The following is a 27711-nucleotide window of genomic DNA, read 5'->3' on the forward strand; positions in this document are numbered from 1 at the left end:
ACGACAACGCGCGTCACGTGAGCCGCCTTCGATCGTCGTCGTGACGTCACTTCCCTCCACCGTTTCTGAGCGACGAGGCCAAAATTGCGTCATGATGACTTCACTGCTTGCCGGATGACGTACGGGGGGCTTCCGGGTCAGGGTTCAGTTCGACGTGGTGCTTGGAAGAAGGCTGTGGACTGGTGCCGCCGCCGCCGCTGTTTTTTTTACACGCTTCATGGTAATTAACACCCGAAGCCTTCTTTTTACTCGCGTCTCCCACTCGCTCGCTTGCGAACAATGGTCTCGGGCCTGCGGATACTGATGCTGTCGACGTTGTCGGTTTTCTCCTGTGTCGGAAGTGGTTGGGGTGGATGGGTGACCGGGTGGGTTGACTGGGTGGTTGGTTGGGTGTTTGGTTGGGTGACCGGGTGGGTGACCGGATGGGTGACCGGGTGGGTGACTAGGTGGGTCACTGGGTGGGTCACTGGGTGGGTGACCGGGTGGGTGACCGGGTGGGTGGGTAACTGGGTGACCGAGTGGGTGGGTAACTGGCTGGTTGGTTGGGTGACTGGGTGGATAACCGTGGTTAGGGGGTCGTTTATCGTATATCTGCCGCCTGAGTGAAATTCGAAATTAAAGCTGAGACGTTCCTTTGTCGAATCATCTAGTCTCTAAGACACAAGAGGCTAGGTGGTGTGTGTGTGTGGTTGTTTCTACACGGGTGGTTTTGAAGCTTTTTAATTTTAAAAAGGGCACCACACAATAGCACTGTAGTGACGCAACTACCGCTTGATCATCACTTTCAAGGTTTTATTTTAATTAGCGAAGCTTCGAGATACTGTGTTGTACATTTCTGACAGCCCGGCACACGTGGAGCATAATGATGCAAGTTTATAACAGCGGCTTTTAAGGTGGCACGGTGGTTTCCGCCCCGTGAGTGTGTTATGGTGTTTCATTCTCAGACCTGGACTAATAATGGCTGATATTCCACAACGCAGGATAAGTACTAACGGTGACCTTCCACAGAAGTGGTATTCACGTTACAGGTGCCGGTAGGGCTTGAGATTAATGTTGAGCCGGGATTTGATGTTGCAATTGAAACGTACACATTTCACGTACGTTTAAAACACATGCAGTATCACAAGTGGTACCAGGTCAGACCAACTGACTGCATTGCCACGACCGTACTGAGATCATGGATATGAATCCGTGTTTAAGCCACACGTGTAATTAAACTCAGCTCTCAAGTACTGTATAGCGAGTTTAAGCACTCTCCAATCGCTAATGACTGCACAAAAACCATCATATTAAATTTGGATTGGCAGTTAATGTGGATAGACATTTATACTCAAACCATGGTGGTTTTAGTATAAAAACACGTTTGCCTTTATTGCTATGAACATTACTATCAGTAGGGGATATTAAATTAGGGTTTTCAGTTAATTAGATTTATTATAGCTTTAGTATCACGTAGCTAGACTAAATCTGACTAATTTAAATTTTCGGTTTGACATGTCCCAGCATATAAAATGTGTGCCCTCTAATGCGACAAAAATGCCTATTGAAGTCATTCTGTGATATATTCTTCAAGTGATGATTTCAAGGCAATTCGTTCATTGTTTAGCCGGAATGTTTTTGTCTAATTATGAAATAACGCAATGGAAATATAACTGAAAGTGGGAATTCTTTTTTATAAACAGTGTATATGATGAGCACAGTTGAAAAATGTACGAGCACAGTTCATAGAGCAGGAGGGCAGTATGTGAGATGATCCAACATCAATGTTGACTTGGCACAATCATCACAATACCTCCAGTCAGTACATGATACGTTACCAATTGATGAAGAGTTCCCAGTGGCAACGTTTGTACTCACAACAGGGTTAGTTATTGGTTGTATATAAGCTCAGCTGATAGAAGTGACAGGCACCCTCTGGTGAAATCATTGAATTATGGCGTTTACAGCCCATTAGAACCTTCATATTTCATATTAGTGTGTGCACTTGAGATTTAAACACTTCCAACTTACGTGACGGTATATGTTTATACAATAATACCCCGATTTACGTCTGGCCATTTTACGTCGTTTTGCAAATACATTGTCACTACCTGATTTGTGTCGCCTCAACCCACACTAACTTCGCTGACAGCAGTATCATCTGTCCTTTCTCGTATCCGTCGCCTCAGCCTTCGCCTCCAACCTAGCCTGTACATTTCTTTGGTTTACGTCGTTTCGATGTTTGTCACAACTTTCACGAATGCATCCCCGACGTAAACCGAGGTACAAACCCTACTAAGAAAATGTATATGGTAAGCTCCAAACTTTGGAAATGGGTTCCAATTCTCTAAGGTGTGTAGTTGTTTCCGACCAAACGGGAATTTCCCTGACGTGTCATTTTCATTATTAACCACCGAACTCATTTCTTGAATATCGTAGCACAGCGACTCGACTGAAGTCGAAACACGAAGTGCACGTTGTGATAATTTCATCTTCACTTTGGGCTATCATTGATACTGAAAATGATACCAAAAAACGATTCGATCATCAAGTTAATGCTCTTCGTGAATATTTACTTGCAGTGCTGGAGAAGATAGGCAAGTTCAAGTGGAAAAAACAAGCATGAAGCTGTACTGCTTGAGCATCCTCTACAAAGGAGAAAACAAAGCAAACCTCCTAAAAGCTGCCTACGATGTCTCATCATTTGGGTTTTTCCAGCGGTCTAGGTATAACATTGTGATTCTGTAACAGTTTTTGAAATGTTATTGACATGGGCATGAGGTTGGTTATGTATGTATTTCAGGTATGCAATGTTTGTCACAATATGTGTGGTCAATAAGTGAAGGTGACCACTAACAACACTTGCTCCTACAGTCTGTTGAGGCGATATGGGGGGTCTTTGTCTATTAATGAACCATTTATGTTAACACGTAAATTTATACATTTAAAATGTTTCCTTTTTACAAACTTTGTTGGCACGTAAAATGTCTTTGGAAGGGCGTTGCACTTAATTCGTTGGCGAAGGATTACTGTTGTAATTTTCTGAATGACATTTGATAGGCGCTGAAATGTGCACACAAGTCACAAGTCATCCATGTGATCACATGCATAGCCAGATTCACGGCCGTTACTGAAAATTAGGGGACACGTTGTGCTTGAATAAAGAATAGCCAATGTGTTTCACATTTTTAAATCTTTCTTGTATAAACATGCACCTGTTTCTGTACAGTGTACAGGAATTTCTGGCTTTTACGAGTCAAATCATTGTGGAGAGGACAAACCGATGCAGTCGTGCTTCTGTAAAGGAACAAGGTAGAACATTAAATATATTTGTGACAATAATTTCTAAGCATGATTGGTTTATAAAACTATTGCATTTTAACGTAAGAAACATTATTGTGGTGTGTTAGGTTTTTAGCACTTAACATAAAATGTTTTTACATTTGACTTTAGAACCAAATCCTCCTCGAAAAATACACTTTTAGTCTTAACAGGCACTTATCTGGCAGAACTGTGAAGAACATGCTATGCTTATTGTTCTTGTTTTGAGATTTTCAGGATTCATGCATGAATTGCTCTCATTGTAACTGATTGCAGATTACTTCTGTCATGTTCATGTACGTGAGGATGGGCTGGCAGGAGTGGTTGTGGCAGATCATGAATATCCATCACGGGTCTGCTTCTCTCTTCTCGGCAAGGCAAGTGAACGTGTGGCACATTTACATTGTACACATGAGCCGCTCTCAGGATCAGCCACTGACATCCAAGACATTTGTCAACAACACTGCCTTAAATAGAGAACAGGATATAGTAGGTGACGTTTTTGGCAATAGCCCTTCTTCATAGCACGTAAATCATGGCAATGAAATGCAACTTATCACAAGCAAACAAGCAATGCAGCCAATATCGCTTGAAAATATTAGCCACTGTTTTGAATCATAAAGGTAAATGTGCATTCCTGCAAATTCTTGCTCATGCCACTCCTAGCAACACATTCCTGCGGAGGGAGCTGGTAGGAACGTTGGGTTGCTCAGTCAATGGCCAGGGTCAACGGCGGCGTGGTGTATTCCGCAAATATGCCCGACTGTGAGGGCGGGCACAAGCCGGCGTGAGTAGGTTGAACGTTGAGTTTTATAAGGGCACCACGGGGTGACCAGCCCCTCCCCTCCCCACCCTGCCCCACCCCTCCCACCCCCCACCCAGCCCCACCCCCCACCCAGCCCCACCCTCCCCACCCAGCCCCACCCTCCCCTCCCCACCCAGCCCCTCCCTTCCTACCCAGCCCCTCCCTGCACGACGGACACAATAATCCCCTGTGGGCTGGTGTAACCAGGAGGTTACTACCAGTATAACCAATACACCATGGCCGCATTCCCCCCTTCTGTTTTTATTTGCACTCGATTAAGTATTTTATGGTAAATGTCAGAATATCTTTGTCAGGGACGCCAAGTATCGACTAATCTCAACGCTTGTCTTTGCTCATGTAGCTTGTCTTATATACGTCTGAACATTTAAGATGCATACAGGCTAACCCTGTTCCTCTGATTATTCTAAAGGTTTTGGAGGAGTTTTTTATGCAGGTGAAAAGTACAGACTGGCCCGGAGGCTCCCCGGCATCGACCACCTTTGAAGGACTAGATGCCTACCTTGCAAAATACCAGGTATTAAAATTTCCGTGTGTATATGTACCATTAATAGTTTTTGTATTTGCCCTGTCCGACACCCATAAGTAAAAAAATGTGTCTCAATATGAAGAGTGAAAGTTGAAGACAATTATTTTTGGCAGAACCCAAAGGAAGCGGACGCTATGACCAAGGTGCAGGCAGAGCTGGATGAAACAAAAGTCATATTGGTGAGTGGTTTGTGTCTTTCAATGCTATAGGTTTACAAAGTGAATGTGCCACATTGAGCTTTGATGACGAGCAGTTGTTTACGTCTCCGTAGTTTTTGACGATGGAGACATTTACTCTGTTTCTGTAGCACCATACCATGGAGTCGCTTCTTCAACGAGGAGAAAAACTCGATGATTTGGTCTCCAAGTCGGATCACCTCAGCCTTCAGTCCAAAACCTTCTACAAAACGGTGACTCTTCACAAAGACTCGTACATCATTTATTTTCATCAGTTTCGACGTATTTGTTTGCTGTCAATAAGATAAATGTTTACATATCCTACCATATAAAATTAACACAGTCTTCACATTCTGTACATATTAACATCTTTACTTATTTTTAAAGGTTAGGTTATTGGTGACGTGAAGTATATTTTGCTTTGACCTGCTGCTGCTGCATTTACTCTAATGAACGTGTTGTTTTCGTTTTAGGCTCGGAAACAAAATTCCTGCTGCAGCGTCATGTAACAATTTTAGTGGCAGGTGCTACGATGACTCAAGCAACAACGGCCGATTCAGACTTGTGATTTTGAAGCCTTGTGAGTTCAACCGACCATCATCAGGGGTTATTTATGGCATTAGCCAAGCGCCAAATGTACGCCGTTTACAACACTTGGATACAGTTACTCAAAGTAAGCTTTAAAGTGATAATTGCTTCGTCGCATAGGCATGATTTGCTTTTCTTTTTACACTCCAAACCTGGGGGCAATTGTTATTACAAACACCGTAACATTGTTTTACAATTTGCATTATGGGTTGAATTGAATTATAAATGAGACAATTACAATTGTTATTGACCCCAGGTCTGTCGTGCTGTGTAGGCGCTGCTTCAAGGCAGCAGGTTAAATAGAGGAATATATTGTACTGATTTACAAGTGGTATTTTGGTCATCGTTGTACCACATTTTCTGTGTCTTCACCAAATCTGAATGGGGAAAGTAAATTAACCAGGCCTTATCAGTAATATGTATGGAAAACATTAACTTGTGTCATCTAAATACGGTTATTTAAAGTTCACCAAAGGGATAAGTTAAATTACATCTTTTAATTTCAGAACTTTTTACTAAGGAGCACAGTGGCTATATTAGCTGTAAATAACCCCTGCTGTCACTAATGTTTGAGTGTCTACGCAACTGTGGCTTTGTGTTGCTTTTGTGTACCGTAAGGTAAGCTATGTACTATACTGTATAAATGTTAAGTGTGATCTGTGGAATTTAGTCGACATTTGCATTTCTAAAATCTATATATATTAAAACAAAATTGTTACATTCAGTAATAAATCTGTATTCAAGTATTTTTTTCCGAATATTTTTTATTGCGATAACTGCTGTTGTATTTTAACTGCATAAGTCTAGTGGCACATCATAAACATCTGTTCTGGGGATAAGGGAAGTGAAGATTTTAAGAAAAGGTCAACCTTGAACCGTACACAACTTCCGATTTGACAACACATCCAGCAATTACTACTATTTTTGAACAATATGGTCCCACATTGCACGATGTTTATGCCGAGGAAATAGAGCCCAACAGCTCATTGGGCCCTTCCAGCTGAAATAAATAAAATCTATAACAGCAGTTGTGATTGGCTGCTGAGTTTAAGGGCTGAGGCGTTCTTGTTGTGGGGAATCATTCTGATAAGTTATGTTCAATTAAGATCTGGCAATGGTAGTAACATCTAAAAATGGCTCCAAACATTCGCAGTGCTTGCCAAGTAGAATGTGTTCTTTAAGGTTGGCCTGTGTGCAGCTGTATTTATAATGATCATACATTTTGCGGTGAATTTATTTGCCAGCCTATTGATATGCCACTAGCTAGTTACTTTTAAAATAACATTGGCTAGTTATTATAATCTTTCAAACGAACAACAGTTTGATGGGTGTGTATTTAAAAAATCCAACTGGATAAAGCAATACACACTTTTCTGTTGTACAATTTTGCATGAGTTGTAATTTTATATACCCTATATAAATTACACTGATTTATAACCATTAACTTAGTACCCATTCCATTGTCGACACTACGCAGCATTTCCCTGATGGCAAAAATCAAGATACAGGTCTTGGTTTCAGTCCAGGTCTTGAAAAAGATACTGTCGTGTACAACAATTAAATTCCAACAGTGATGTAACAATAGTGGTTTTTCAATTCTCTGCACTCAAACCAGCAAATACCATTGGCCATTTTCTCGGCTCCAGGAAACCGCTGTTTTTTTACGCATTTCCAAATATCAGTGAAACCTTTCCACGGTGAGAGAAAAAAAAGCTGTGGTAGCTTTTGTGCTGAAAACCTGAGTAAAACTTGACTATTGGTAAAACTGCGTATGTTCACAGTAACAGAAAGAAACTATTTGTCAGATTGTCTGAAAAAATCAACAAGCTTGATTAAAATTCCTTTGACTGTATATGCTGAAATATTATGGAAAGTGAGAAACATGCTGCAGTGAACTAATTGAAATAAATGCTTATTTTTTATTGCAAATGTAAGTATTAAGTGTATGTTGCAGGAGCTTTAACAATAAACCAACACTTGTGCACATGACTGCATGGAAAGCGTAACCAATTTTGCATTTTTCACATTGTGTTTAACATGTAAAGAAAACGTTACATGTGTGTGTTATGCCCGTGAATGTTTATTTCACAATTTTCAACAAACATTCCAGTACATTTTAATTTTATTTTGAAATACTAATTTAAAAGTTGTAAAACTAGAAGGCATGAAATGTATACAAGAGCAATGCAAATGTTCAGCAGTTTGTCTTGCAGCAGTGCAATTCTATTGTATAACAGCATCGTTGTAAAGCACTAAAGCTGACATCTATTAGCAGACAAGTAATGTATATTACACCTTTTCTGAGATCCCTTCAAATTTTAATGTGTTCTGAAAGAAAACGCCATCCTAGTTAAGAATCACTGCTGCAGTGGAAAACCTAAAAAAACATCTAATGTACTGGAATTTACGTAAATATTGTTTGCGTTGTATATGCATTACTTTAAACATATCTTTGAAACAAAACAATTACAAACTTGTTTATAGTGCAAAATAGTAGAAGTAAAAACTAACACCACAAATCACATCAACATAGAAACTCTTGGTAAATGTATCTGAATGGTGACATGCTAAAAAGACTCGTGCCATTAAATACTAGGAGCAATGCTGTACAACAGTGGTTCCCAAACTCGTGAACCAGTCGCAATCCTCAATAAAATAAAATTGCAGACCATGTGGAACAAAAAAAAAATCTCCATCAGTTCTGTGAACCACTTCCCACAGCCTTGCGGACTACCAGTGGTCCACATACCACAAGTTGGAAACCACGACTCGAGAAAATCTAGTTTGTGAACATGAATTAAACACAAGCCACTCTCGGCCTATCATTTGTCCTAGTCGGCATCAATAACTGCTCGTGCATAAGTTCTGGTACATTGTTATGCCCCCAAGTGTTAAAGCCAATTGCACAGTAAAGTGTGTGCATTTTGCTTATCCACGTTTCAGCATCAATCTAGGTCACGTAGAAGCACACACAATGCACCTAGCAAGCAGTCAAGCACTTACATACTCGGACGATTTGTGTGCTCCACAATAGCGCAACGTGCAGAAAAATGAAATGGGTGGGGAGGAAAGGCAGTATGGTCCTGGATTCTGCAGGCCTCTTCAATCTGGAAAACAACAGGTGCATTGAGTGCAGTATGAGGTACTCATTTTATACATAAAACTCTTGGTAAACGTATCAAGATTGCACTGATTTTAATCAAAATATTGCATTAAACGGCTTTAATCAGAATCTCAATGTAATGCAGTACTACAAAATATCAACCAACGAAGAGGCTTGTTTGAAATATATAGAGCAAGGCTATTGATTCAGAGTAATGGACTAAGGTTTCAATTGAAAACTTGTAATACATAGTGAATTATATCGGTTACATTATATGCAACCACTGATTAATCATATAAAACATGGGTGCTCGTGGAACCTCAAAGACACCTGGCCAGTGTTGAAGAGTAGGACAACATACCCTCCTCTAGAAGGGCTTTATAGAGCTCCCTCTCTTGCTCTGATTTCCCAATACCATTCACTGATATATAAAGTATACTGTATATGAAACATGGGTACGATAGATCTCCCTCTAGTGGAGGCATTCCGCCAGAATTAGCATGAGAAAAAAAATTGAAATTCAACCCACTTGGATACACAATGAATCAAAGATGTGACAATTGTGTTCCAAAACAGCAAGGCCATCGGGCATTCAACTCATAAGATTTTATCATTCTGATGCATAATGTCTAGTACCTAAGGAAAGTACTCGGGTGAACAAATTACATTTGATGTTTAAGGGAATTGTTCTGGAAATGTTCAATATGAAACCAAAAACGCCTGTATCTAAGCATACATTATTTCACACCTGGGTATGTCACAGAAGCATAGTGACATAAAAGCACATGGCCTGACACTTGAGATAATTTTATATGAACCGAGAGACAGGGTTCAAAAGCGTCTTCTTATAACAATGCATTATTTGTTCTACATGCTGATTTTAAATTGACTCTGTGACCCTTAACTTGGTGAAATCCCAGCAGGGCAATACGGCTCTTTTAACCATTTGCAAACGTATGGTCACCGCAACCCCATCGAAACGATTGACGGGAAGACAAACCAGTGCCCCATTAGCATGATCGTCTTATTAATTGCTTTGACTTTTATTTAAGCGGGGCGCGCGCACAGTTTAACACGTCGGCTTTCGCGACCATTATCCGTAATGCAGGTTTTTTTGGGGGTTAGATCGCGTAAATATATAAATATATTTTTAAACCCGCCACGGACAATTAGTAAGGTTTCTCACGTAAACAGAACGTGCCAATTCGTTACGAATACAGCAACACCGGTGGTGTTATTGATCGTGCAAAGCCACCACATTTACGCACACACACACACACAGCGCACAGAATGAGAAGACCAAAACGCGAGAGAAGAGCAACGTCGTGCAGACGAGAGGATAAGAAGCGAAAATGGGTCACACACGTTTAAAATAAAAAAAGGTGACTTACCACGAAATATACGACCGTGCGCACGCTAGCGCGTGGTGGTGTGTCGCAATCGCCAGGGCAACTGCTGCTGCTGCTACGCTCAGCGCTTGAGCCCTCTGAGCCATGCGCGTTTGAGCCCTCTCGGTGGCAGCGGCAGTGGTGGCAGCAGTGGCAGTGGCAGCAGCGGCGGCGGTGGGCGACGCGGATTCGCGTCTCGAGCTCCGAACAACCCTCACAGTCAGCCTGCAGCACCACCACCACCACCAACAACAACAGGCACGGACAGAGAATGCGTATAGGTATTATTCACTTGTACTCTGTACGTGTGCGTCTATACTGTATATCATACACACGCGCGTATAAGCCATCCACACTCCCGGTCATCGCGCGCGCGGTAATGAGATGAAAATGTTTTGTTTTAACGTGAAAAATATGAAGCGTTTTTGTGGTCTGTGGCAACATCGTGTTTATGGTTCCATGTATTTATTTTTTCTATTTGGGGATTGGCGAAGAAAAAAGCATCTTTTTGCAGCTCTCATGCTCACATTGCTTGGCTAGGACAACCATTTTTTGTTGGTTCTCCGATTTATTTTCTAAATGTATTGTTTTTTATCGTCTCACAGCGTTCTGCGTATTAAATATTTTGTTTAGTTTCTCAGTCTCTTTCTGCATCTCTTCTTCCTCAACACGTATTCTATAGTTTCAGACAATTTGCTGTTAAACATAGCCCCCCCCGCCCCCGTTCCAATGTATTATTCACTATCATATGATTTAGTTGCATTATTGAGTGGTGACACGCATATCATAATTTCTCTCCGTGAATTTGAATGTTTACAGTTCGTCTAAAATTGGTTACCTCCCAACCCATATTTTTTATGTTAACTACTGTATCTGGCTTTTCCCTGGCATTATCTGCGCCTTCTGTCCAAGTTGAATTGTAACAAACATCGCACCAGTCTGTGGTCACTTCCTGTTTTTAATGTGTTGAGGACAGGGACGTTTGACAATCTGGGTTTCGCAAGATAAGATTGAGAATAGCTCGTTTCTAATTCCACCATTTGGGCTCCACACCACTCTCCTAGATGCCTTTTTAAAAATCATTATCCTCATATCCTTGCTGGATGCAAACTTGACACTCACCTCTCATTTCTCACCGCAATAGCATACTTAAGAATAACCCTCAGCTCAATGCACCTGCTACCTACCTTTGCATTTATATCATTGACTATAATGTCTGAATGCGTTTTATCCTCACTCGGAAATTGATTCGTTTTTCATTACATTCATATTCTGCGTTAGTCCCTTATCGCGTGTATATAAATCATTCACGAAGACCACTGGAAACAGAAACACGGAAACTGTATCGGCCTAAAACCACATGAGCAAGCTTGGTTTAGGAAAGGGTTGTCTGCCATCCACCACATCTTTATACTATAAATCTGAATCTGGGAAAATACAAATGGGTATTAAATACCAATGTGTCTATCCTTCTGTAAACTATTGAAAGGCATGAATCAGTGGAAATTGATGTAGCCACGCAAGCTTTTACGAAGAAAATTCTAAATAAAAAATATATTTATTATTATTACCCATTTACAAGAACCGGAATAACTACCGTTTATTTCATGATATAAGCAGAAAAATACATGTGAAAAGGCGAGTCATACTAACAGACACACTTTCTCCAAATGAAGTTACAACAATAGCAGGTGTTTTCTGAAAATCAAATTAGAACTATTAAGGCATAAACATAGATTGATAAAAAAAAATATTGACCATCTCAGAGGTTATTATGATAGTCATAATGGTAATATATTGAAGTTGAAAGGCTTTTTTTTTAAAAAAAAGGCCGCAAATATGGGCTAAAAATAAATTACTAGAAATCACATACAATTTCGTGACAAAATTAAAGATGTCTGGTGGAGGGGCACAATTGGAAAACAGATTAAAGCATGCGCAACCGCTGGCAATTATTTATAATGGACCAGGATCAAAATCATCTTGAAATAAAGAGGTGGACGACAATAGGCTAGATCGCTTTAGAAAAACGAACTTACGAATGAAAAGGACCATACCAATGCATCTGAAGGGGAACGTTTATAAACAATCTATATTACCTGCTAAGGCAAATGAATCAGATACATTAACAACAACATCTGACAGGTATGCAAACAAGCGTGGCAAGGTACACGCTTGTCATTACACTGGGGCACAAAAACACCAACACGAAGATCAGAGAGCATACACAAGTTAGAGACATCGTATTGACTGAAGAAAAGTGGGCATGAGCGGAACACATCAGCTGAAGAGAGAACGAACCACAAAGATGGGTGATTAAACCAGCGCACGTGTGGGCGCAAGATGGATTGTTGTATCGCAGGCTCATGGAACATGGCAACATCCTCAGAAGGCCTTTTTAAATCCTTTATATTAAGTTCACTTGCTTGCTTAGGACCGTGCAAATCTTTCGGTCGTTTTTTAACCCACTTCCCGTGATCCAATCGAGCTGACATTGTGCACACAGACTCGTTGTGCGTGACAATTAATGTTCGTGAAATTTTTTTTAAAATTTTTTACACTTTTTAGGACAAAAATATTATATTTAATTACCAATTGCTTAATGCTGCCATGCAATCATCTGACCCATAGGTGGCAGCCATCTCAAGCCAGAGGACGAGAGGACTCTAGCCGCCACGCATATAAAGGATTTATAGTGAAAAACTTTGTTTTTACGGGTTATACTTGTTTCAAATTTCGAGTGCGTGCAGTGAATCATTCTCAAGTTGGAGAAACTGAGGCCATAAGATAAGCATACTATAACATTAAAGTTGTACCTTACAGCTTTACCTTAGACGATCTATTTAGAAAAAATAAATTAATTGCTCAAACTGCCATTAGCCAAAAGTTAAATACATTTTGTATTTAAAATTCTGTTATTAGAGTACAGTGAAAGCACAGGCCACTTGCGTGCCAATTGTACGGAGAATTGGCAGCTGAATAAAATTACACACCAGGATGTATAAAATAACCATTTTACCCTCAGCTACATGGTGATTTTTTTCCTCTCTCCAGATTACAGGATGATCCATTAATAGATACTCCACCAACCTCTACACTATTGAAATATTTTTTTAAAAACTCCCTAAAATATGTAGCCATCACTTTTCCAATATTCAAACATCTGTTTAGAAAACTGCCATTAGACACGTGTGTGGGGCATCTATAAACGGACCACCCTTTATGGCAATACCCATGCACAACATTGTGATACGTACACAATTCTAAAGGTTTGATGCTGTGCAGTATGTCAAATATGAAATGGCGTATCCTTATTGTCACGCTAATACTACAATGCAACCCCAGTTTACATTGTTTGAGATGACAGCATACTTATAATAGCCTACTTAACGTTTTCAACAAATGACATAAACCTGAGCATTTAACTGTAATGTCACAATGCAGGGTATTAAGAAAGGGCACCCTGTGTTGTAGACATTACACATCCCATAAGATGATTTCTGCACTTAATAAAGTGGAAACTTCACTGAAAATGTATACAAAATGTAGACTTATATTGAGAAAATGCAGCTCCTATTTTACGTAATGAATATTGTCGACCATTGGGCAGGTGCACATTAGATATGTTGTACCTTATTACAGAGAACTCTACATGTGCTTGCACGGCACAAAGTGAGCATCAACTCTTGCTCTCATAAAGTAGCATTCTACTCTTTTTTGCTATCACGCCAACACAAGAACCCCCAGTGTCCCATCAATTATAAACGCTAGCTTGGAATGTTTACTTAGCAACACCAATTGATTAAAGTGTTTTATATATAGATATATAATGAACATGTTAATAACGCCAGTAAAACAATGCTCTCACTAACCTCTCTCCTGTGGGGCATGGCAGGTACCACAGCAGGGGTCCCATTCGCAACACCCATTTTAAAGGTGATAAATAACATTGCTGTAATTAGCACTTTACTAATATAGGTCACAATGATATTCACCCACCATGACATTTACTGGCTTTGAGATTTTACATTTTGACTTAAACTTTCGTGACTGCAGGAATTCATATTCTTGGTTCTTTCGGTAAAGTCACGTAGATAGAAGATAAAATAAAAGTAAAAATAAATTGAGAATAATAAAAGCAAAAAAACCCACGACGTTTCGATCGCGACACAAGCGGTCTTCATCAGGCGGAGAGAAAAGAGGGGGCAAAAGCCTCCAAATGCAACTGCTTATAAGGGTTTCCAAAGTGAGTGGGCGAGGGAAGAGAGTTGCGAGGAGGAGATCTGTGCGGCGTAAACACTGGAGTGGAGCATAATGCAGTGCTTCGCACCCTGCACAATGAAGCTGGCCACCTTGTATCCCGAGTTTGATTCGCAATCGCGCCTCGCATTGGTGGCGCGTGATATCTAAACCGGTTCTTCAGCCTCCCCCCTCCCCCCCAATTGGCAACCAACTTCACCAACCCACACTGATCACAGTAGTCAAGTATCAAAATATGGAAACATGTATTTCAGCTTTATGAATTGGTGGCATTCCAATCATCGGTGTACGGAACATGTAATAAAACACAATGAAATGTTTACGGGTGTCCTTGAAATGGCTTAGCTTGGCCCTGAAAGTGAATACTTGCAGGTGTATGGCACAATGACTGGCAGCTGAGTATGCTGACGGTAGGGAGGAAGAGAGCTTGCACACAAATGTAAATACTTAGCACGTGAGCGTGACATGTCATGGTAGTTTGTCTGAAAACTTGTAAAAGTCATATTTAATATTGAATATTACATTGCAAATAAATTGACAAACATAGAGATCAGAATAATTGACACATTTACACTTTATGAAGGCGATTTGCCATTGCCAGGTTGGGACCGTGGAAAGAACTAAACTTGTATGAGACGGAAAAAAACGAGACTAAAATAAACTTGATGCTAAAAAGATGGGAAATTATCAATACTTAAATCGAACCCTCAATTGTTACATTCGTAAAATTATACGAATGTCACCATTAATGCAACCCCCTGGCGCAGCAGTTGTTTTTACGCTCGCCCCCCTCCTACCCACTGCCCTCTGTCCACCAAGCAGTACCGTATAAGAAAAACGGGTACAGGGACTGTTTTTTTATCGGTAAAGTCACCTAGGTAAAATGTTTTGTAAAATATATGAAAATTAAATTAAATGACGTTTTGGGCGCAACACATGATGACGGACGCTTGTGTTGCGCCCGAAACGTCGTGATTTAATTTAGTTGTTTTCATTTATTTTATTTTTATACCTACGTGACTTTACCGAAAAAAACAAAGAGTATGAATCCTTGCAGTCACGAAAGCTTCAAATCTAGAACTCCGCAGTTAGTTGATCGGCAGGTCACGTGTGGTGGGAGTAACTGGTGAGTACTCCCACCTCATCCATCATGGAAGAGTAGGCCAAATACACTCTCGAGGGGCTCTCTAGGGCTCCCTCTAGAGGACATTCCATCAGCAGTGGTGTGTGCAAGAAAATGCAGATCAATACCTTTACCATTCATGGAACTATACTACAATTTTACAACATACTTCCGAAACACTTGTGCCATACAATAAAAAAAATCGGTCTGTTTTAATCTTCTTACATGGGCTAAAGTATCACAATCTATAGAATGTGTTCAGTGACAGGGATTTCTAAAAAGAAAACTGGATTACTATTTTTTTTTATCCGTGAAAATTTTCTGTAAAAGTTATACCAAGAAATTTCCCGCCCGGGGTATTTCCCCATCTTTGTTGGAATATGTCACAAATATTGCGGGAGTCAAAATACAAAGGCATTTTTAATTATATCCATGATGCGAGATAGAAATACACATTTCATTTTGTGTGAATTCAATATTTGCTATATTGATTCCAAATTGTTAGTAATTGTACTTCATTTGTTGTATTATTACATAAATTAAAATGATGGATAGACAACTATTATATTTGTATTAATGTGATTACATTCAGTTTCTGCTTCAGCCTTACAATTGTAATTTCCTCATGTATATTTACTATTTGAGAAGTATTCGTACTTCAACCCTTTTTTATTATAGATATATAATTTGGCACAGATTATCGTAAGTGACTGATCTAAATTATAATGATCTTCTGAAAGGACTAAATACTAATTTGGCATAAACGCAATCGAGCCTGTGCTCGATTGTAACGGCCCTGATGTTGATTGGTTTCACACGTATGATGGGTCAGACTGAAATCCTGCACAATGCTTTACATTTCATGTTTAACGCCTGTAAACACACGATCCTCACCACCAGTAAACTAAGTCATTCACTTTTAATGAAGTGACAGGAAAGCCAATAAACAGAGGACACATATCATGAGTGGTTGTTAGTATGTATACCTCCGATTAGCATGGTTGGCTACATACGGTGTGAAAGAAGTTCAACATATTATTTGGGTCTTTCGGTAAAGCCACGTAGATAGGTTCAAAGAAAATAACAAAAAACGACGACGTTTCGATCGCAACACAAGCGGTCGTCTTCAAGAAAAGACCCTTTGCGATCGAAACGTCGTAGTTTTTTCTTCTTCCTGAAGACGACCGCTTGTGTTGCGATTGAAACGTCGTAGTTTTTTGTTATTTTCTTTGAACCTATCTACGTGACCCCAAAAATATGAATTCCTGCAGTCACGAAAGCCTTTAAGTCAATATTCAAGTTCAACGTACATACATTAATAAACACAACAGTCGTAAATATTTATAATCGGTGACATTTCAGGCAAAGATCTTCATAGTGCACGATTGTTATGCAAGTGGAATGCGTGATAACCTATTCACAGAAAGAAATCATGCAAGTATGCAGTGACCACCTTTATCACCACAAATGCTTAATTCAATCACAGAAAATAACACTGTTCATGCACTTTCACAATTCAACTAATCATTACACTAGGCTAGCAAACACAAATGCACTTGTGTACGCATCATACAAGAGGATTTCATAAGAGGACAAAAAAAGCTTCTCCTACATAGCTTACATACTCTGTTGGGGAGAGTGCTGTTAGTGAGCACCTATTAAGGTCGGTACGGCGTAAAAAGGGGTGGTGCGGTCACCATGGTGCATGATGGGATGGTGTGGGCAACAACACACCCAGGTACCTTTATTTCCAAAGTGCTGATGTTTACACATCTCAATATTTTAGGCCTAGTCACTTAGGGGGGCCCAAGACCAGTGCAGAGATTCACCACTGAAAATATAGATTTTTTTTGGGTTAGATCGCATTCCAAGACACCAGTCACAATGTGTTATTAAACCCGCGACCACCTAATACAGACAATTTGTAAAGTTTGTCAAGTAAATAGAACATGCCAATTCGTGACTAGTACAACACACCGGCGTGTTGGAGAGCAATTCTACAACATTTACAATGCGAATACGACGTTTTGCCAGTAATTACAACTAGCTTCATCAGGCGACAGGTGGTGGCGGGTTTAGCGACACATTTATTTTACACAATCTAACCCAAAATACCTATATTATGGATGATATTGGTCGTGAAAGCCAATGTGTTATATTCACCACTGATGTTAGCCATGGTCAGGAATGGAACTCGGATCAGTGTGTTTGTAGCGCAGTGTACTAACAACTGCACTTCCGCTCTAACAGTTATGACATGCATACACATACACATTTAGGCCATCGCAGTATGCACTCTCCTTAATGGGGAGAAGATCTATTTTTAAGTTTATTAAATGTTCACTTTTTTCCTTTGGTCTTCACCACCCCTGTGAGCAGGTTTGGCAAAATGGTGGCCCCGCGGCAATGCCTCTGCAATGATTGCCGGCGCCTCGCCCTCCGCCTCACCAGCCTTCGGGACACACAACCGCAAAGAGCTCATGGCCAACGCGCGCAGATTCCACAACAAGTACAGGCATTCCAAGACACCAGTCACAAAATATGACATTCGTTGGCATTTAGTTTCACTCCAAGCCAAAAATGCCTTTCGGTACAGTAATATGGAAAACTGTGGGGAAAAAAAACATTAAAGCGGAGTTTTATTTGTGCACACGTAATACTCACACGGGCACCGGACGGTGCTCAAAGCATTGAAAGTCTGAAACCATTCTTGGACATTCCAAGTTCTTTTGGCAGAGACTCATCTATCCATCGATGTTAAGACTATGATTAGGCGATAAACTACTTTTGGATTAGAATGTTGCCAAGTGAGGAGGAGAGAGCTATTTGACACCGCTGAAAAGTTAATATTGACACTGGGTTGCATGAGAGCTGGTCGGCTTTGCAACAAAACAGAAGGAGCAGGCCTTCATTTAGTCTGGGTCTGTCTGAGTTGTCGATCCAGAAAATATGACCACACCGGGCACACCGCATCCAATATACCTCTTGCTATGGCAATGGTTATGAGGCATGTGCCTTTTCCAGCCGATCAGTGACATGGAAAATATTCAGTGAGAAAATAAGCCCTCAGTAGGAGCCATGATGGGCGAGTATCGACAAAGTTGGCTGGGTCATGTGAGAAGACAAGATGCAGGATATGTCGCCCAAGTAGTACAATATCGAGTGGGACAGTTCCATAATTTCAGACGTACACTTAAGCATTTCAAATACATGTCGGTAGTCAATAGGATGATCATAAAGTGCTTTACACATGGGCAGAGTATGTCAGGGAGAAAAAATGTTTGTTGGCAAGCGAGACATTGTCTTACATTACCAGTGTCAGATGCACTCAGATGGCCAGACTTCTTCACCTACGTTTGGATGGTGATGGTGCAATTAGTTCTGTCCGTATGAAACTAGCAAATTATTACATAAATAAGCTATGTTTTCTAAAACCGTAGATAATTACCTTTAAAATTATACCTGATACTTATTATTTGGAAGATTATTTGAGGTTGCCCAATTTCTAGCGCTCCCCAGTGGCTACAAGACAAAGACCAGGAAGAAGACCCAGAAAAAAAGTGATTCATAATGCTGAACGACATGAAGAAGTTTGGTGGAAGATTTGACGTTGTCCAGGACAAGACTGCTTGGAGATAAAGGACAAAAACTATCAACCCGAACTAATGGGACAAAAGTATAAAAATATACATATTTATCTATAGAACAACCATCATTATCTTCCTAGCAAATTATGCTATGTCAACCAGGCAGTGATCAATTTATTCACCCCTTTAGGGATGATGGGCTGAGTTGAGCCTGTTGGGGACTTGCACTTGTATTTCACAAGTAGGAAGATTGCCATTAGACCAGTCGAGCTATATCTATTGGGACTTTTGCTTTGTAAGCTGATACACATTCACATTTTCATTGCACACTGCAGCTTCAACCATATCTCAACAAGACTCTCGTTCCTCAAAAATAATGCCCCAATTACTATGAAGCATTTATGGGGATAAAAAAAACGTGGTTTAGTTATCATTAAAACATGTATTTTTTAGAAACACTATTGAAGAAAACTATTAAAAGACTTCTCTCAAAATTGCCATAATCCATGTGTAAAAACCCCACACAATGATCAATTTCACTTTTTCCTAAATTACGGCGAACTGTTGTCAAACGTGAGCCAAAATACATGCAAGATTCATAACATTTCGCCGGCTCTTACCTTATGAATTTCACTTTCATTTTTTCTTCTCCAGTATCCCACAAATACTGGAAAGTCCCCGGCGTCTGCACAATTCTCCGGCAAAGCCCTGCACGTGGTACACACCCCAAATGAGAATTGCACTCACATTCACACAAGGTTTTTATGGATGGGGCTGCCCCTGGCATGGAGCCCAACTCAAGGCAATGTGGCAAGCCAATCGGCCGGGGCCGGCAAAGAAGAGGAATTGTGGGTAGTGATGCAAGCAACTGTAATGGCTGAGGAATGCTTCAGCAACATCAAAAAAGGTCGTGCTGGAACTTTTTTGCCGGGGCAAGAGGAAACAGGCTCGGCATACATAGTTGCACGTGTGCAACGCATTTATAGCCTCGCGAGACAAAACTACCAAGCGATTGAGAGAAGGTGCTTTTTCACGATATGTGCTTAATGTGTGTATGACTGTGGGTAAAAAAAAAATGTGTTTTTATACTGCAAGTGGAAATGTATGAAAATGTCATGTTCACAGCTTATAACTGCCATACATTAAAATGTATTCCCTACAGACTGAATAAGGTATTTCACCATCATGAAGCTGAAAATGGGATTATTTACGCTCGACTGCGCATATGCGTAATGTATACGTCAAACGTACTTGTAATGCTTCTAAACTACTGTAATGGTAAAGCTAATACAATACTACATTTTGTTTAGGTAATGTGATTATGCAACTGATTATTTCTATTTTTTGCTCTAACAAATTGCCATGTAATGTAATGTGCACCCAAACTGAGTTGCACATTATCAAGTTCCTCCAAATTTCATTTGCATTAAAAAAAATTGTCGGAGCAAAATCCGGTGCTCAAAAATCAGCCAACTGGAGACCGAAACAAATCTGCCAGTAGAACCCTTTTTCCGGCTTAACATCCCCTTCCAGGAAGCTGCGTTCTTTCAAGCGCCTGCCTGGCTTTCAGTTGGGGTTTAAATCCAACCCCTCTGCCCCCAAACAGTAGTGGCGGTCGGTCGTTTGGGCAGGCGAGGTGTCAAAAGAGCCAAACGAACTCGCAGCAAATCGACAGACCCCCGAACAAAAAACGTAGCAAACAAAAATCTGCCCTCGGAGACAAGCTAAATGTGACAAGACAGCTGAAGCCCTCCTCCCCTCGCCTTGCTGTGTGTGGTCTCAACTCCCTCCTTGCCGACAGGTTAGCCTCTCACTGGGGCCACACCCACAGGCACCAACACGCTGATACTTCAGCGGCGGCAGCAGCAGCAGCAACAGAAGCAGCAACGCAGGGAGGGGTCGGCCAGAGGTGCATGGCGGGGCTACACTGCCAAGGTAAGATGACCCCCCCCCACCACCACTAAAGAGTGGGCGCGATTCGTTTGACCATTACGGTTTTTTTCTAGGCAGGACTGAGGAAGTCTGCTTTACCGGTCACTCCAAAATTCCACAAAGTTACTGGTTGTAAAACTAAAAAGTTTGCCCCTTTCCCATTCTCGCGACGGAATGATTTGGAAGAAGCGTTAAAACATGGCGGCGGCATACTTGAGTTAAGAGTGCCACTGAAGTTTCAGGCGTGTGTGTTCATACACGTGCTCGCTTATGCAACTATGGGTGCTTCTTTTTCTTCTTCCAAGTACTAAAAAAAAAGATGCAATGAAACTCTAGCCCATGCCGTCAATGTTGTCAGCACAAGCTAAGGAAACACAATGGAATGTTTTGAAAAATAAATTAAATGTTCTAAATACAAAAATATATTATGGTTCTGCATACCATGGAACTGTTGTGCAATGCTACTGTGACTTTTTTGCACCGCCGATAAGCACAAACGTTCTCAAGTATGGCTGAGCGCCTGATCCGCTGTACAGTCAGCCACAGTTTCCTCTCCCAATGTGGGTTTTTTTCTGTTTCTTCATTTTGGCACGCCTCATGGGAGGGCCTTTGCTGACATGCACAGGAACCCACATAATACACCCTATAAGGCAGTTTTGCCCTTGGCAGGAGAGAGAAACAATGCATTTAAACTGGTGTGAGCCGGTGGCAGAGTGGCCAAGAGACCACACTGGAAAGCCCCAGCCAGAAGCCCTCTCCTCGCATCATTCCTCCGACATGGGTCACCTTTTGATGGAACACACCCAGGGTTTGCTTTCTCATGGACTAGTTTTCTGGGCTCCCCAACTCTCTAGACCTCTGCAGGGGGGAAATATGTTTCGGAGCTCAGCCCCAGACAGCTCCGGCTAAAATGGGCAACCTTAACCACTGGACCCATCTCACAGTATTGCCCTCCTGCTCCCTGCTACTCATAGCTAAAATCAAGGGACCACAGATTATCTTGTGGTTTGATTGGCATGGCTATAATTGAGCATGGTCGAATGTGACCCATACGTGTCAACGTTTCAAATACTCTTTGAATGTATAGACTGCATATATAAATAACATAAAAGTGACAATGGCTTCAATTTCTAATGAAAACATTTAAACAGGATCATTTTTATATAGTGAGTAGCTGGAGTCTGTATATTTCCAGGGTGCAGGTCATCATCAGCCAAGATCAATCCACTACTGGATGAAGGTCTCCAACAATCTGTCACCATCTGTTATGGTCTCAAGATGTATCAAACCCTCTAGTTCCTGCAAACAAATTGAGCATGTTCACTCCTTTGTCTGCCACACCATCATTAGTCTCGACCACCAGCCATCATCCCTCCTCGCAACGTATACTGCCTTTTCTTAAGTCAATACAATGTCCGGAACTTATTTTTGTCCTCCAATCCATGTGTTTCTCTTTATGTATCTCGCTGTAATTCCAAGTGTGTACATCCCCGTGTTTTTTTTTTGCCCAGGTGCAGGTACAAGAGTAAAATGAATAGGGTCTAGGATGCCAATTAATTTGATGTGGCAGCAATGACATCTGAGCATCTAGGACTACTTGTATTTTCCATTCCCAAAGAGCATTGATTGCGGATATACAAACCAGCAGTCATATATATTTCCCAAAAATTGCGCTTCAATGGCAACATGCCCTGTTTGAACTAAAGTGTGTTATACACTGCAGAGAATGAAAATTAAAAAATACGTGTGTACAATAGTATAGCTAAGTGGCACAGCAGTTCAAGCAACTGGAACGTTATGATTTCAATTCCCTGTTGGAAATGTACTTGGCACATCATCCCTCTGGAGTTTATTAATCAAGCACTATGTGGTGGGAGGTCCTATGGATAAACTTGCCTCTGCCAAAGGAATGTGGAAATTTCACAAAAGTTCAAAGCTTTCAACAGGAGATAAGTACCACCCCATACCTATTCAAGCCAGAACACCACATTCAAACTTGAAACCACATTTCGAAAAGTATGTGTGTTAAATGCAATTTATGGCATTTAACACACATACAGGTTGAACACAAGTGAGGCGGTTGGGAATATGAACACTCGTAGCAGCAAGCTGCAGCCCACCAGCCTATAGTTATCACATGGCCTGCAGCCCATAAAATGTTGCACCTTTTCAAGTAGTGTTAGCAAACAGCTATTAAACACAGCACACTGGGACACGGCAGTGCCATCACCCATAGCACAGCCACCCTTACCTCGCTAGCACTTGCCGTGCAGAGAGCGCTAAGCTTTCACATTTGTACATACTGTATATGTAATTGTATACAAATTCCACAATGAATCCACGTATTAACTTGTCACTCTGAGCATGAAATAAACTGAACGTGTAGGGTTGGTCGGGCGATTGGTTTCTCAACCACATCCCATGAATCCACACAACCATATTGCTCCAGGTGCAACGAGCTGGATAGATGCCCTGCAGCGCATCCCCCCTTGGCCTGATGCTGCCACCGCTGCCGCCGCCACCACCACCACTTCCACCACCGTCGCACTGCCCACAGCTACCGATGCTGTTGGTGTGAGGAAGGATGGCTCGCACCACCGATCAGAAGTATTTTTCTCCCATCGCCATGTCCAGGTGAGCTCCCACCCACTGTTCGCAAGCGCCATTTAATTGCCTGCACACGTTTTTGCGGTTGTGCTGTACAGTTTCCCCGATGCGTTTTCTAGTTGTACTGCACGTCCTTGTACACGAAGTCTGACGTTTTGTTCCATGCACTGGGAGCTTATTCAGGATTCAGACATCATGCCAAACACATATGACAGCATTCCTAAAGATACTGTATCCATGTATGTATGTAGAACTTATTTCCCACCATACGTAGCCAACCATGCTAATCAGAGGTGCATACATGACTCTTGAACATACAGTAAAATCACAGAGATAAAAACCCACATTCAAATTTCGAGGTTCAAATATCATGAAAAATATCGTCTTTGTAGAGTATTAATACTGTACAGTATTCATGTTACATGAAATAGAATGTGTGGTATAAGGAATCGTTAGCGCTTTGCTCAGTAACGCCAGGACAATGCAGGATGAGCACATTTGGGAATGTAGCTGTGTTAGTGGGAGAATAATCATGTAATGGGAATTTGAATCATGTGCTTACCATTTTTTTTACCTCTGTCCCCATGATGCATGCTTAGATGGGTTTCTGCCATCTAGCCAGAGCCTTGTTGGCTTACAAACTGGGCAGACGAGCATTTTCCTATTTTACAAATTGCTTCCTACCACAGAATGAATTTACAAATGCTGCACATTGTTTTGCTAGATAACATGATGCAGTGCCACAATTATTATTTACGTGAAACTGCACACACTGTGGTCAACAAGTTGATTTGTTATTGGAGGACCGAGTTATTTATTACTTTTGTGCCTGTGAAGATGAAGTCAATTTAATGTGTCTCCATCAAGTGATGGTTATAAACGTGCTCACTCACAATGCAAATGTTGCAAATCCACAAAGTTTTACAAGTCACAAGCAAGCCTGGGATACCTCAAAGGACACATACAGATATAAGAACATCATTTGGAGATATATGTTGTAACAAAAACAAACAACACACGTGGACTTCCATTTGATGTTGATTGAGGAGATATCAATCAATTGACAAATGCAGTGTCGTATTGACGCGTAAGGGGAAGGCCGATGATGAAATAACCAAATATGAGACGTCGTGATTAGAAGTAGGATAATTATGAGATTGAAATGATTGTCGGTGCACAGGAATCTACTCATCTGCATCAGCAGGATGCCTTTGTCCAGCAGTTGATTGAGAATGACTGCTCATGATGGTGCAATATTTTCTGCAAGTTTACTTCATGCACAGCACACGTGCACCTAAAGCAAACCTACGCACAACATTCAAATACATTACACTGGTCACATTTTATTTGTGCTCCTACAATGTTGGACCATGCTTGAGAGTTCGTTTCACACAATTGAGATATTTAAAATGCAACCTCTAGGAGTAAACGATAATGCATTGAAATAAAGATGTATTTTTGTAGCCGGGCAGTGGTGGTACACACCTATAACCCAGTGGTGTTGAGGCGAGGGTTGGTGGATTACACAAATGTTGTGAATCTCCCTTCCCGTGGCCATGGAGGTGTCACCCTGGCTTGCCAGGCGAAGGCGGTACAAAAAATGTGGACTCCACCTGTTCGGTCTGTATGGGATATAAAGTGTTTCTCCCCTCGCACACGAGGGTTTCTCTGGGTGCCCCAGTTTCCTCCCAGATGTAACACCTCAATGCAGTATTCCCTCATTATTTGTGAGGAATACGTTCATACATATGCGTTTAAATATCTGAAAATTATCTCATCACTTTCTCACCTCATATTCTCTCGCATCACATCCTCTCACATCACTCTATCTCTCTCAACATTTGATCTCTCTCAACACTGTATCTCTCTCTCATTGCAGCCGTGTAGAGGTCCATAATGCAATTCGCGGGGAGCCAAAATCGCGGATAGTAAGTTTGTGAAGAGGGATGGAATAGATTTGAAGCTTTCGTGACTGCAAGGATTCATATTCTTAGGTTTTTTCGGTAAAGTCACGTAGGTAAATTTTTTTTTTAATTAATAAAAGTAAAATAAAACAAATAAAAAATCACGACGTTTCGGAAGCAACACAAGCCTCCGTCTTCAGGTGGAACCGTCATTTACTTGATACAGCTGTCGTGGCTGTGATGGTTCCACCTGAAGACGGAGGCTTGTGTTGCTTCCGAAACGTCGTGATTTTTTATTTTGTTTTATTTTACTTTTATTAATAAACATTTTTTTTACCTACGTGACTTTACCGAAAAAACCTAAGAATAGGGATGGAATACTGCACTGTATATAGAAGGCCGCATATCTTGGCCAATGGTTGGCACCAGCCAACTGCCTGGCTGCCTTCTCCTTGTCTGTGGTTCCTCCTCGTTCCTCTTTGAGTCATTCTCTCTCTCTACGAGAGTGAGCAAATACCGTGCAGCACATTACAAAGTTGAAATTATTATTTCCGTTATATCACTAATAACTTAAAAATAGCTTTCCATTTTCAGCTGTATCGAGCGGTATAATTGAAAGTATTTGTTATTTTTAAATGTGAATTAACAATAATAGCGAAATTAAGGAAGAAATAAAAGAAGTATATATAGTGACATGAAGAAGATAACATAGTGAAATAAAAAAACAGTACTGTACGGTATTAATGGGAGTTAACACTTGTTAAAATAGTTGAGAAAGCACAGTTAAAAGCACACTTTAAAGATGGAAAAAAAACCAATAACTTTGACCTACAGAGCAAACCCCCCATGAAAAAAGGATAGCGCTGACAATGGTTATAAAACGTCATTATTTTTCATTACGAAAAGTAAGCAGAAAAGAAACGAAATAAGATTGTGCATGCTGTACTCGACGGGTGCCATAGGAGGAATAGCTGAAGCCCTCACGAGACCTCGACACTTGCATTTTAGCTTCTGAACTTATTGCTGCCATGCGCAAGATTTGCACAGAACACAATTCATTAGTCAACAATTAAGAATAAAAAAACACGTGCAGCTTACATTTAAGCAACAAATGTATTATATAAGTACTTGGCATACAGAAAAATGTAGTTGAGAAGTCTAGAGATTGAATTTAAATTTAAAAAATTACACTGCGTGTACTGTAATTGTGAATCATTTGAAAAACCGAGAGGAGCCTATCATCCAATGATCAAAAAAAAACATAAAAGACCCAGATTAAACATTACAATAACACAAACAGCTAAAAATACGGAACACTAAATGCAAAAAACACCTAAAAATGCAATTCCGAAATTTTTAAACGCAGCCGAAAACCATTACACAAACCTGCAAATAAATATGCAGAACAAACACCCAGAAACATAAATTAAAACAACAAACAAATACAACAAAATATGTTCAATTATTGAGTAAAACATCGAGGTCGTTATCTAAAAGAGGGCTTAAGAACGTTGACATGAAGACAAAGTTCTCTCATATAGCCTGTAATAGACTGGTGGGGCAAATGCTGTTAGCGAGCACCTATGAAGGCTGGCACGGTACACGAAGGAGTAGGTGGTCAACACCACGCCGGGCAGCCTTTGTCTCCCTAGTGGCGATGTTTAACACCATCGCACTAGCTGCTCATTTGAGGCCGAGTTGACCTAGGGGATGCTCAGGACCTGTTCAAATAATCGTCACTGGTGTTGGCCGTGAGCGGGAGTCGAACTCGGAGTATATTTTTGGACGATTTGTTTGCCTTTGTACTTTATACAAACTGTCGTGAGGTTTTTTTTCTTGTTTGTTGTTGGTGTATGAAACGTTCTTACCCGCCTCTTACAGGATATGTTAAACAAAAAAAGAACTTTACAGCTCATCGGATTTCTCCAGTATAAATACTCTGCTGTTGTAGTGCAACACACACACACCACAAAGATCCCCCTGTATAGCCTGAACAGACTGTTCGGCCAAGTGCTGTTAGCAAGCACCTATGAAGGCCAGAAGAGCACACGAGGGGGTGGGTGGCCAGCACCATGCCCGACCGCCTTTGTCTCCCCAGTCACGATGTTTACACACCGCACCAGATGCTCATTTGAGGCTAAGTCGACCTAGGGGAGGCTCGAGGACCGGTTCAGATAATCGTCACTGGTGTTGGCCGTGAGCGGGGTTCATAGCGCAGTGTAGCGCTAACCACTACACTACCGCTCCCCTCACACACACACACACCACCTACACTACACACACACCACCTACACCCCACACACACCCCTCCTACACCACCACACACACACACCACCTACACCACCACACACACACACACATCACCTACACACACCACCTACACTACACACA

General features: G+C 41.0%; 2 protein-coding genes across 2 annotated transcripts in view; both read left to right on the forward strand.

Annotated features, from left to right (window-relative positions):
- Positions 1 to 29: 29 nt before the first annotated feature.
- On the forward strand, positions 30 to 7405 carry YKT6 (YKT6 vesicular SNARE protein). The gene is made up of 8 exons (XM_078593128.1): positions 30 to 220; positions 2562 to 2705; positions 3209 to 3291; positions 3577 to 3677; positions 4536 to 4640; positions 4766 to 4831; positions 4960 to 5061; positions 5302 to 7405. The coding sequence occupies exons 2-8, from the start codon at positions 2602 to 2604 to the stop codon at positions 5335 to 5337; spliced, it is 597 nt and encodes a 198-aa protein (XP_078449254.1). The 5' UTR covers positions 30 to 220; positions 2562 to 2601; the 3' UTR covers positions 5338 to 7405.
- Positions 7406 to 10033: 2628 nt separating this feature from the next.
- Positions 10034 to 27711, forward strand: part of C4H5orf24 (chromosome 4 C5orf24 homolog) — a 29661-nt gene continuing 11983 nt past the window's right edge. The window contains exons 1-6 of the mRNA XM_078593127.1: positions 10034 to 10188; positions 13803 to 13843; positions 17670 to 17799; positions 19532 to 19594; positions 20679 to 20812; positions 23259 to 23443. Coding sequence (XP_078449253.1) covers positions 17708 to 17799; positions 19532 to 19594; positions 20679 to 20812; positions 23259 to 23443 — 474 coding nt within the window. The 5' untranslated portion in view covers positions 10034 to 10188; positions 13803 to 13843; positions 17670 to 17707. The remainder of the gene's footprint in view (positions 10189 to 13802; positions 13844 to 17669; positions 17800 to 19531; positions 19595 to 20678; positions 20813 to 23258; positions 23444 to 27711) is intronic.

Source organism: Lampetra planeri, chromosome 4 (genome assembly GCF_965212315.1).
Source record: "Lampetra planeri chromosome 4, kcLamPlan1.2.h2, whole genome shotgun sequence".
NCBI lineage: Eukaryota > Metazoa > Chordata > Hyperoartia > Petromyzontiformes > Petromyzontidae > Lampetra > Lampetra planeri.